Below are 13,088 nucleotides of genomic sequence, written 5' to 3'. Positions count from 1 at the left end.
AAAATGCTTTCCTTTTTCATAATTAATTATCATACTTCAAAATATGTAACCCAAACAGCCATCTAGTTCTTTCAATATAAGGCTATACACCTAATTTTTGAAGGAAATTGTTGCAAATAGTATTAATCATTTTTCTAAAAAAGACTGCCTGACTTGATCACAGAAACACGACTCAAGCAGGTTGCTATTCTTTGCCAGTGGGGCATCAGAGAATTCCCACAGAGTTCAGCCTTCTGAAAATGTCCTCAACTATATTAACTCCATCTTCTTTCCCTGCACTTCATGACATAGCAATGACCTCAAAGGCTGTAATAAGAACACAGCTAACATTTGAAAATAAATGAGTGAAACACCAAGAACTGCTGTTCTAGCTTCATAAAGACTTAGAAGTACCAAAGTATCAGAAGAAGGAATGTATTTCTACACTAGACAAAGCTCAGAAAGAGAAAAATCTTTCTGAAAAAGTGTTTGGTGATGGAATGCAGTAATCCAGAGAAGTAACTAAATGCTTGCTTCAACAAATAAGAAACATGACTACTAAAGCCTGTAATGACTTGCATTCCAGACATGAAGAAATGTCTGCTTATGCTAGATGCTGTGTTGTGGCAAATAAGGAAATAAAAAGGATAGTTAAAAGTTAATGGTTACAAATTTATTTCTAGCATTAGAAACACTAAGAATTTATGTGTTTCTGTACAGCAAGGAAATCTTCTTGAGTGTTGTCATCTTGTACCCTGCTGAACTGTGCAAACTTTATATCATTTCATCACTTCATAGTAAAACTTGGTGCCTTGGACCTTCAGTTCCTACATCAGAGAAGGGTGTTTTCTGAAAGACAAATGTTGATGTGAAGTCAGAGTACAAGGGCAAGTATTGGATATAATATTAAACTTCAGGAATACTGAAGTATTGCCCAAACTGTTTTGTATTCTGAAATCTCAATTTTAAAGCATATTTATTATTTTGTCTTTGCAAGAACAAAACTATGCACTAGAAAAAAAACACATGCTGAATTATTGAGGAAAAGGAGTAACTGCAAACTGAGAATAGGACCTGAAGGTTTGACCCTGAGTGGTTAATACACTGAGTGGACAAGAATTAGAGAAATGTAGGAGATGGCCATATTCCAATATCCTTAGGTTAGCAGAGTCTAAGTCTCACAGCAAGTTACAATATTGTCAGTAGAATTACTCTGGGAAATGAAAGTGCTTAGTGTAGGGGGCTGTATCAGGGTCCGATGCTACTTAAAAAGTAATTACCTGAGTCGTGACTTCTATTTCTGCCCTTCCCAAGGGCTCTGCAAATATAAGGTCAGTGCTATCCTCACAGCAGTATTTCAGCAGTTCTCTGATGCAATCTATCCTTGGCATTTGAGAGGTTAAGAAGCAGTATGAGAGAAAACAGCCATCTGACAACAGCATCTACTGTAAAAGCCAGTTATATATTTTGGAGGAAGAACTAAAAATATGTCAAAAATAGTTTCAGGCAAAACAGAGAATGTCAGTGTAATGACAGGTCTGAAAATCTGCAAGACTATTTGCAGTGTTATAAATATGTTCAAAACCAAAGTTTTGCCTGACGGGTTATCGTTTACAATTATTAACAATTAATGTTGCCAGAATGCAATAGTGTGACTCTGAAAACAAGAGGCTGACTTTTCTGAGTAATTTATTGATCTCAGGGAAAATTACACTTCCCTGGATTCACTTCAAAATAACCTTCTTCTAATTGGCCTTGCAATGTAGAAGAAACTTCACAACATCCTTTCCTTGGGGACAAGTTACTGTATATAAATACCTGCCTAGTAAACAGACTTGGTAAAAAGAATTGAATTTTAATGCAGCAAGGTCACCTTTTTGACAGTTTTATACTACCTAATTGTGTCTAGAGAATGATCTGAAAAGGCTGCCATACATTCCTTTGTTTTCTTACCCTGTACTTAAGTTGCCTAGAATCTTGTGTGAGTTGTAGGTCGAATTACATTTGTTGCACTAAGTGTGTAAGAAAGTGCCATTGCAAGTGCAGCCATCCATGGTAGTCTGGAAGGGAAGGGACAGGGAAGGAAGCTGCAACCTCTTCTGTGTTCTCCCTCCTCACCTGAGAGAGAAGTAGGTCTGTAAAGATGCTTATACAGGTCATGTTGGGTTTAGGTCTACCAAAGTTCTGCTGGGAGCAACTTCCTACCAGTTGGGATCCATGAGTCGTGTAGCTGCTATCAGTGAAGCTCTCCCAGGGGGTAAAATGTACTGCAAAGAGACATTCAGGGTCTGAGTCTGAGTTGTGTGGTTTCTTTCCACCTCTAATTTCAGGCAGTGTGCTTTTCATGCTCACAGTGCATATAGTTAGCAGGAGGACAAGTAGAGAGAAATGTGTGTTTCAGTTCTTCTTTATGTACCATCTCCAGTTTAGTCATTAATTGGGTTCTGTTTCTTGCTCACTTCCAGGTGATTTTTTCATTTACATTGCAGCAAAATAACTTCCTGATAATTTACTTTGACTTCCCATTTAATACTGCTTTGTTGTACATTCTTAGCCAATCTTCCTCGTGCAGGATAAGGCAGTTGCATTATATAATGTGTAATTTCTCTGGTAAACAAAATTATTCCTCCGTATATTAAAGGCAGCAAACAATTTGGATACAAGCACAAAAACAGAGCTGATATATTTTCTCCCTCTTTTTTCAAAATAAATAAATAAATAGCACATACAAGATTGAGGAAGCATTCAAAAACAGGTGCAGGCAAATGTATAAACAATCACAAACTAAGCTTTCTTCAGGCATCCCCAAAAGCCTTTTCTGAAGATGGGCACTAAAGGGCAGTGAAAAGCCTTAATACATAAGAGATAATTATCTCTTTAAAATTAGACACACAGCAAACATAAAGAAAGAGCAAATCTCATTAATTCAAGTATTTTAGTTAAAGAGAGCTTTTCCTTTTGGGGGAATATATTTAATTTTCATGCCTGCAAGGTATGGACGAAAGCCTGTTTATTGTGGGGTAGAATAAGTGTTTGTGTTCATGTTCCCTCTATTTTAATTCTATAATACATTTGGTGTTGATTAATTCTAGAGGTGTTAAACTTTGATGTGTAAAATAGGATGTTTGGTAGTTTTGTTGCTGTGGAGGCTTTCAGGCTGTAAGTAACTGCTATATCACTTAGTCTTTTGATAAGATATCCCTGAGCTGTGCTGATGCAAACACAGCAAATGAGGGAGTCTGTTGTCAGCTGTAGAAAAGATGCTTAGTGCTCAAATGACATTGCTATTAACTAATTGCTATTATACCAAGCAGTTTTAAATTTTGCTTTCATTTATCAGTTTGTGTCAGGCTTACCATATCCAACAGTTCTCACAGGGTCTGTCTGCTTCTGGGACTTCTTTTGTAGAGCTATATATCACACAGAGAAATCTATCTGGCAGAAATCTCCACATGCAGGAAGCCAACAGCATCCTGGGCTGCATCAAATGAGAGGTGGCAACAGGAAGAGGGAGGTGATTGTCCCCTTCTATTCTGTCCTCATGAGGCCCAGTTGGAGTACTGTGTCTAGGCCTGGGGCTGCAGGCAGAAGAAAGACATGCAGCCTTTAGTAAGCTTTAGTCTCTGCAGTATTATTATTCATAGCCAGAGGAAGCATGGACTGCACACAAAAAAGAAAAGATAGTGTTAAGGCCATTAAGTGGGTCAAGTTGAGCTCAAAGGATAGTTAATCAGTGTCTTGATGGAGCTGGTCAATGTCTTCATGACTGACCTTGCATTTGTACCAAATCTGTGGTTGATACTAAAATGTTTTTAAAAAAAAAAAAAAAAAAAAAAAAAAAAGGCAGTTTACACATGAAGTAGCACTGTGTCTGTCCAGAAAGACTGTAAGACTGAGCAAAATAAATTAGATTCTGTACTTGGATGAATAAATTCACATTCCAGTAGTGCTGGGAACTGGCTAACTGTGCTGCAAAGGACTTGCAAAGGTCATATTGGATAGCGAGTTGATAGGTCCAAGAGCAGGATCACCAGAAAAGCAAGCAAATCTGAGCTACAGTGAGCAGATTAGGTTAAACTATAATCCCTCTCTTGATGTTGATGTGTTCATCTGGGATTCTCCGTACACTTCTGAGCTCTACAATTCAAGAAGCACGAAAAAAGCTAGAGTCAGTTCAGTAGTAGAGGACTTGCAATACTATCATAGGGTAAAAGTATGTAACCTTTAAGAAGAGACTGAGGAATATGGGCTTGTTTAGTCTGACAGAAAAACAGCTAAGTTGTGATCTATTAGTTTCCTACAACTTGAACAAGAATTACCTAGATGGCAGAACCAAATTCTTCCCAGTACTAGCAGGTGGTAAAAGAAGATGCAACAGCCCCACGTGCAGCCTTGGGAGTTGCAGTTTGAATACTGGGAAGAAGTTATTCACCAGAAGGGTAGGTATTTGCTTACTCAGAGAGGTAACCAGTGGAATTGTTCATCTTGGCATCCTCAAGACTTGGCTAGAAAACCGTGGCAGCTGGCCTAAGTATATTATTGACAACATTTCTGCCATCAGACGGCATTTCCAGCTAACCCTTAAAAGGAAGAAACTCAAAGGGAAACTTTGAAAAGAAATTCACATGCTCACCTCATATTCTCTCTTTAGGCTGAATTGGGTTTATTCTAGTGTTTATAGAGTCAGTGAAACTAAAAAGAATGACAAGGTACTGAAGAAGGGCTGTTTTGGAAAGCAGAAAACAAAATAATAATAGGCCTCTACATTTCCTTTTTGTATTTTCTGTCAAGCTAGACAGAAGCATTTCAGTCATCAAAAGATTAAGTGGAGGTGTTCGAAGAAAAATGCATGCTCAGAGCCTCAGGAGAGGAATGGAGGGCATGCCTGCTAATTTTATCTGTGAAGATACTCCCATTTCGAGAGGACAGAGATCCATTTCACAGTGGGAGCTGTGTTGCTTAAATGTGCTTAGAGTGTGCATATTGGGCACAAAGCTTTCTACTGCTGGCTAGAGAGTAAGCTGAGAAAAAACTTTCTGAACTTCATTATCACTGCATGTAAAAACAGCTATTTGACTGCTTTAATTTTCATCAACAGAAATAGTTGCTTATTTTACTGACCTAACATTACTGACTGCTATGTTATTGGAGACATGGCTTGCTTCCAAATGCCTTTGCTGAAGTAACAGGAGAGGACAGCATACATTTTTCCCCACTGTAAGTTTCTCATGTATTTCATTTGTACAGCTCATGTTGGAGATGTTAGAGCAGATCAAAATATATCAGTAAGTAAAAGTTAAAAAGAAACAGATTTAATTAAGATTGTTTATCAGAGCATTTAGCAGTTCTGTAGACTCTTGGCTAATCTTAATTAAGTGGATTGTCTCTGAACTTCTAAGCAGGGGTTAGAGGAGCAATATTACTCTGAGTGTAAGAGCAGAGCAAGTCTGAGACCACTTCATGAGGCTGCACGTGTACAAGTCTATGGGGCAGTTGATGTGCCTCCCACAGTTCTTGGGGAACTAACTGCCTTGTGTGATTGCCAAACCACTCATCATGATATTTGAAACTCTTAGCTGTCAGGTGAAGTCCCTGGCAACTGGAAAAAGGCAAATGTTAATTATGTATTCAGAAAAGGGAGAAAGGAAGACTGGACTAACTTAAAGGAAAGTGAGCCTCACATCTGTGCCTGAGAGGATCATGAAGCAGATCTTTCTGTAAAGAGTTGTTACAGCATATGTGAGATGTGGAGGTGATCCAAGGCAGCCAGCATGGCTTTACCAACAGCAGATCATGCCTGACCAATCTGGTGGCCTTCTGTGATGGATTGAAGGCACCGGTGGGCAAAGGATGAGCAGCTGATGTTGTCTACCTGGACTTGTGCATTTAACATGCTTCCACACCATGTCCTTATCACTTATCACAATGACTGTGTCCAGGTGGAGGCTGGTCATAAGTGGTGTCCCCCAGAGGTTTTTCTTGAAACTGGTGCTCTTCAACATATTCATCAATGACGTAGACAGTGGGACTGAGTTCACCTTCAGCAAATGGAACACTAAACAATCTGATCCATAGCAGCGGGGCTGAAACTAGATGATCTTTAAGCCCCCCTTCAACTTGGGCCATTCTATTCTTCTACAATCCTATCAACATAATTAGTTGATATACTAATACTATAACAAATTGTCTGAACTTTTGGAAGGCACAATGAAGGTGAGAATTAGCTGCATTACAGGTATGGGTCTGATTGGACCTACCAGACTGTCCAGAAGGGAGTACTTAAGAAAAGGCTTTTTCTCTGTATTTCTTTTCACTTTCATGATCCTTACTGCAGTCAAGAAAGTCCTGAAAATCTGCTTGAGTTGTCACATCATCTTATATGTCTCTCTTCACCTCTTCTCAATAAGTTTGAAGGAACATTGCTTGTCACACAGCACATGTTGCCAAGGGGTTCTGGTGTGATGATGAAATGTTCCTTGTATACAGCACAACAGGAGAGAAGAATTACATTTGTACATTTTATTGCTATGATTTTATTTTTTTTTTTCCTGACAAAGGCAGAACTTTAATTTCAAATGTATCTTTGGGTGCCAAATTAAGTAACTTGGTGCTCTGCTTGAGTAGAGTTTCAATTACTCTGATCAGGCAACTCTGACTCTGATACTCTTAGAAAATTTTCTCCAGACTTTAAATGAAGACAGAGTAGATCCACGCAAAGTAATTACAATGGAGAATCTGTTTACAGATTATCACCGGAGGAGACATAATGTTGCCCTTTATCATCACTTGTCATAGCAGTGACAGCCTGTAAACCTCCTGCCTGTGCATAATTCCTCATTTGTCACCACCTGTGCCAATTCTTGGCCTGGCAGGTGCCTGGCATGTGTCAAACATATGATTCATGGGTACATATGATCAACACTGTGAAGAAAAAGTATGATGTATTTTCCTTTAAATTACAAATTAGACGTTTATTCCCCTCATCTAGTGACAGGAGTTTTGGCTTCTTTATGTCCAAAGTGCACCATTTATAGCTCACTGTAGATTTTAAATACTGGCTTCTCTCTTGTGCCTAACTCTGAAAGTGAAATTTATGTAATATTACAGCATATAAATGAAACCATCCTACCTCCTTGTTTTATTATCATGGTAAACTTTCCTGAACTGTTTCCTTTGGTAATAAATGGGCTTAATGTGTTGTCTTCTGGAGATTTAAAGGCTGTTTTATTTCGTGCTTCTTTTAACTTCACACACTATATTATAACTTCTTTCAGAGGATTTCTTTAGAATTATAGTTTTTATCTGACATTGATTGATGCACGTCCACTTGGGCATCTGCGTTTACTTGCTTCTAAATGTGTGTACAATGCATGTGTGCATGATGTTTCTTCTGGAGGTAATATTAGCAAAACAGTAATTGGGAACTGTGAGAAAAAGTGTACTATCAGGGGAAAAAGGAATACTTGCTGTTTTCTTCTAAGAAGGAAATCTGTGGAGTGCCATGAATGGGGACAGTTTGTTATTCTGGAGATAAAAATGAGTTTAATCAAAGTTTATTTATTATGATAAATACGATCAAAATAATTTGTTAGTCAAATGTATTGTCATACAGATAATTATAAAGTCTTCTCTGAACTGTTTTAAATAATACTTGAACTTTCCATCCTTGAATAATAGTCCATATAATAATATAATCCATATAATAATATAAGTCCATAATCCATATAAACAGGAGGGGAAATGGCTGTTTATGAGGGTGATAGTGATAGGAAAAGGGGGAATGGTCTTAAACTGAGACGGGAGGTTTATGGTAGAAATTAGGAGGAAATTTTTCACTCAGAAGGTGGTGGTGCTCTGGAACAGGTTGCCCAGGGAGGTTGTGGATGCCTCATCCCTGAAGGTATTTAAGGCCAGGCTGGATGTGGCTCTGGGCAGCCTGGTGTAGTGGTTGGTGACCCTGCACATAGCAGGGGAGTTGAAACTAGGTGATCTCTGTGGTCCCTTTCAACCCAGGCCATTCTATGATTCTATGAACTTGCCAGGTACTGTATTCACTGAAGCATCCCTGGCTCTTTAGGTAGCTGACTCTCAAGCCAGCTGCTGACTACTGCATGACTCTTAAATAGTTTCACCTGTGTGTTTCACCCAAATTGAGTAATGCAGGAGTAACTTTGATGAATAACTGAACATGAAGAATGTGTTTTTAAAACTTCTCTAGACAGAATAAAATGCCACTTTTGTTTTTTTTGGGTTTTTTTGTTTGTTTGGTTGTTGTTGTTGTTCTTAAGAACTGATTACTACTGGGGGTCAGGACTGACACCAGTGCTCTTTAGTGTCTTCATCAGTGACATCAACAGTGGGAAGAAGTATACCAAGCTGTGTGGTGTGGCCAGTAAGCCAAAGGGACAGGATGTCATCCAGAGGGCCTTTGACAGACTGAGCAGTGCACCCAGGAGAACCTCAAGAGATGCAACAAAGTCAAGTGCAAGTTCTTGCATATGGGTCATAGCAGCCCCTACTGTCAGTGCAAGCCAAGGGACAAAAGGATAGAGCACAGGCCAGCCAGAAGGGATCTGGGGTACTGGTGGATGGCAATCTGGGCATTTCACTATCTAAAGGGGGGCTATAAGAAATAAGAGGACAGACTCTTAAGCAGAGTCTTTGGTGATAGAAAAAAGGGAAAATAGTTTCAAATTAAAAAAAGAGAGATTTAAGTTGGATATAAAGAAAAGGCTTTTACAGTGAGGGTGATGAGGCACTGGCACAGGTTGTTCAGTGAAGTAGTAGAAGCCCCTGTCATTCAAGGTCAAGCTGAACAAGGCTATGTGCCTCTCATGGAGCTGCTGGGGAGTTAGACTAAATGACCTTTAAGGGTCCCTTCCAAAAGGATTATATGATTCTACTATTGTACTGCCACTGGCTGTTATTATATGTTTGTTTATGGTATCAGTGATTGGTAAGAGTAGAACTAGATACAATGTGAGAGTATTTTCATATTAGGTTTAAAAATAAATTTGTCATTATGTGTATGTCCAAAGGGGACGTTTTTTCTCCTCTTTAAGATGTGTTCATTCCCAGAAGTTTGTTGCAGATGGGTATTGAACTTTAATACTTCATATTTTTCCAGAATAACTTTCCCAAATTTTCTTCTCGGCCAAATTTCATAACTAAAATTAGATTAGGTATTCTAACAACTGACATATCTTTGACTGTGTTGTGTTTTGTTGTTAGAATATTATTAGTGTCATTGGTTTAACAGATCTAGATAGTTTATTTAGGTCTTACCTCTAGTAATGTATATATTTCCCTTTGTACATAGACATGATCTTTTTTTCAAGGTCATTTGTCTATGCTTTATAAAAATTATCTCTTCGTTTTATTCTCATCCCAATTACTTTCAAAATATCTAAATGAGGATATATTTAAAATTCAGCATGAATAAGATGTTAATTTTTGTTTACATACTTCTGCTAATTTATGAGGAGGTTTTGGGGTTTGTTTTGTTTGTTTGTTTGTTTTTGTTTTTTACCATGAGAATAATACAAAAAACAAAACAAAACAAAAACAGAAAAAAGAGCTTCAGTCATGGGACTAACTGCACTGATGAAAACAATATTGGTACATGTGATTCTGATGTCAGAATATGTGTTAGGTGTTTTAGAACCATTCTTCACAAACCAAATGACATTCTGTCTGAAACATGTGAATGGATATTTGAAGGAAATGAAGGAAGATGGTGTTTGTTGTACAGAATTTTGACGATTATTCTGGCAAAATAAAAGAATAAAAATATTAAAAACATGAGAGACCTCTTTTCCAGAGTTTGGAAGGAAGCAGTAAAGGGAGAGTATGAACAATCATTGATTTCATGGAGTTTGTCATCATTTGTGTCTGAGCTCAACCAAATCATATTATAAATCAAATTTATATTATCAGTCTCTTTTCTGTTCACAAATAAAAAGCTAAATAACTTATTTAGCATGATATAGCAGTTGGATGGCACTTCAGACTTGTGGGTGGAAGAGATCTAAGGGGAGGGATTAGGTACTACAGAAATTTTCACAGTGTGTCAGGAGTAAAAGAAGATACCTAAGAGGTGAGATTTAATCTTAGGAAATATGTGATATCCTGTCAGTTTGAATCTGTTTCATTTTTCATGGCCATTAAATGATGCAATTTACAATAGGCTGGATGTGCTCTGAGCAGCCTGGTCTGGTGGTTTGCAGCCCTTCACTTAGCAAAGGGTTGAAACTCAATGATCACTGTGATCCTTTTCAACCCAGGACATTGTGCAATTCTATATGATCGACAGCCCTAGCAGTCTATCTGGTATTTCCTGCAAGAACTCTTTGTATCTTTGTTTTTAAGGTCTATTTACCTTCTTTTGTATTCCTGCACTATGGGAGTAGCCTCAGTGTAGCTCATAAAAACAGGAAAACAGGTCGATAAATACACGCTTTAGACAGTTCTGTACATGGGCACAGAATGATCTAAAACCTGATTTAACCTCAGGCCAGTCATGATACTGAATTGTAGCTGGTGCCTATAATGAGTCTGAGAGGCATGCAGCCCTTGTCATGTGAATGTGGTTGGGCAGATAGAGATCATCATTCAAAGACACAGTACAACTCTTGTCATCATGACTGCTGCAGGACTGTGTTGGCTTTTATTGAGAACGGAAGTAGCAAATTGGGATGAAAAAAAGGCATGCCTCTTTTCAAAATGAAAATCTGGGAATTCTCCGTTCAGCCATACCATAGGAGACAAAATCATTTGATTTTTATTAGAATGTCCTTCCTTATTTTTTGTCTCATACTTGGCCTCTTACGATATTTCTCAGTTTTCTCACCCCAGGAGACTTATCACACTTCTGTTTACTGCTTGATCTCATACTTCTCCTAGAAACCACTGTCATGACTTGCAGGTCTCCAAAGCCTCTCCAAATATCAGCTTCTCCCTTCCAAAGCCCCAACCAGTCTGTAATCCTTGCAAGCTGATTTTGTCAAATCTCAGACCTTCTCCCTCATCGGTGTCAGAGTGCAATGAGATTCATCCATTCAGAAGCATTCCATGCAATGCTGTCCTACTAAACATGTGTAACTTGTCTGTGCTGCTTTAGGTTTGCCAGCAATTCATTGACAATTCAATGTTTCCTAATTCTTCCTGTTCCACGGGTAGATTTGGGAAGTCTTGCATGTTGATCAGCTAGGAAGTAAAGGGGTAGAGACAAGAAGGAGTATGTGCAGGAAGCTGTTTCAGTGGAGCTTAATTTTATTTGAACACAATATCCTGTATTTTCTGAGCTATGTCTTGTTTGCTTGTTTCCTTTTAATCTATGCATACATACACTTGAGGGTATTGCTAAAGTACTTTCTAGTAGTCTGTAACAAACTTCTTGCAATCAATAGTGATGTAAGGTCTGGATCAAAATCTGTACCGACCACACAAGTCCAAAGAATAGAGTAGCTGATACAAGAGGCAATTGTAACCTGTCAAAATTGTATCAGTGAGATTTAGCTTACAACTCCTAGCATCGCTAAATGTGGCATCTTGCCATGTTATTGATATTGGAGACCAAGATTTTCTCTCCCTCTTTCCTTGCCAAGAGAAGTTATCAAATTCTTGCAAAGCAATGAATCTGAGAAGCTGAGGTGCTGTATCAAAGATGAGAGATCAGTATATCTGTTGTAGATGGATTTAGGAGGAGCCAAAATTTTAAGGTCTGATTTCTTTGGTGGAGGTGATGGTTGGTTTTGGTTTCTGTGATTCTTAGTGTGTGTTTTCAGTCAGAATAGAGAAGGTTCCCAAAAGTGCTGTCTTAAGATACAAAGCCAGATTATGCAAATAAGAAATCTATCAACTGCTGTACATTTTCAGCCTTATTTTATTAGCTGCCTGTTTACTTCATGCAGGTATCCAGCTATTAAGATCTTCATGTCTGGTTCCCTTCCTGTTAATAAAGCAATCAAATTGTGCTAGGTTAATGCTTACTTTCTAAAAATTGCTTTCCATGTGCATTTCTTAGTAATTAGCTGGTAATAGCAAGTCCACTTGGAACATACACTTTTTGTAAAACAGTATGCCAGAATATTTATGTGGCCTTGGGCTGTGGGAACCAGAGGATGCATGAATATCCTGCAGTTGTTTTGGCTGTGATTATATCGCAGATGGCAGGTTGCCAGTAGCAACTGCAGTAAAAGGTCCAGAGAGTCAGTGTCTTCCTCTGGGTGATAAAACACAGCATTTGCACTTTCTGAAACCACCTCAGAGAGGATTTGTGGCAGATTTTGGAGGTCTTGAAGAGACAAGAGATGGAAGTGGATAAGCTTGCAGGTTGTATGCCAACCTGTCCTTCTGTTGGCTCCTCCAGGCTTGGCACAACTGACGCTTTTTTTGCCCTTCTTTCTAGAACATTTAAAAGAGAAGCTGGAGGAATACATGGTCCGTTTTGCCAAAGTGAGGATTGTACGTACCAAGAAACGAGAAGGGCTCATTCGGACCAGACTGCTAGGAGCCTCGCTGGCTAGAGGAGAAGTCTTGACATTTCTGGATTCCCATTGCGAAGTCAACGTGAATTGGCTGCCTCCCCTGCTTAGTAAGTGTCTGAGTGTTCATCAGCCATAAAAAGTAGAGCACATAGCGCAGTTTAAGCAATCCAGGCCACAGCCCACAGTAAGGACATACAATGTATAGAAGCATTTGGAACTGCACTGTAGTGTCTAAAGAGACAGTATGAGAGAGAACTCAAAGAAACCTGAGTAGCTTCAATTTATGGGGTGGGTTTTTTTTGCAAACAAAGCACTAGTGTGACTTAAAAGTGACACTTTGGCCTATTAGAGTTACACCAGAATTACATTTTATTGTGTTATTAGTGTCATTGGTTTACTACTACTAAATCAAGTATTCTGCTATGCTTTTACCATACATCTGAAAACTTTTGTTATGCATTCTTCATACTCCTTCCTAGGCCTCCACATTCAATTAAAACAGCTTTCACTGTAAATGTATCTAGGACTTCAGAGTTAAATCCAATAACAACGCATTCACAATAGAAAGCTCAGAGAGAATGATTAGCTATTGACTGCTTTGCTGGATTCCAGCTGCACCCA

At 38.6% G+C, this 13,088-nt stretch overlaps 1 protein-coding gene across 2 annotated transcripts in view; it reads left to right on the top strand.

The window, feature by feature from the left end:
* GALNTL6 (polypeptide N-acetylgalactosaminyltransferase like 6) overlaps nt 1-13,088 on the top strand; it is a 421,154-nt gene that overhangs the window by 327,166 nt on the left and 80,900 nt on the right. The window contains exon 5 of one of the 2 annotated variants that reach the window (XM_072334684.1): nt 12,389-12,574. The exons of the other annotated variant lie outside the window; for it this stretch is intronic. Coding sequence (XP_072190785.1) covers nt 12,389-12,574 — 186 coding nt within the window. The remainder of the gene's footprint in view (nt 1-12,388; nt 12,575-13,088) is intronic. 2 annotated transcript variants of the gene reach the window in all.

Source organism: Excalfactoria chinensis, chromosome 4 (assembly GCF_039878825.1).
Source record: "Excalfactoria chinensis isolate bCotChi1 chromosome 4, bCotChi1.hap2, whole genome shotgun sequence".
NCBI classification, from domain to species: domain Eukaryota; kingdom Metazoa; phylum Chordata; class Aves; order Galliformes; family Phasianidae; genus Excalfactoria; species Excalfactoria chinensis.
This window is presented reverse-complemented; position numbering and strand designations above follow the sequence as displayed.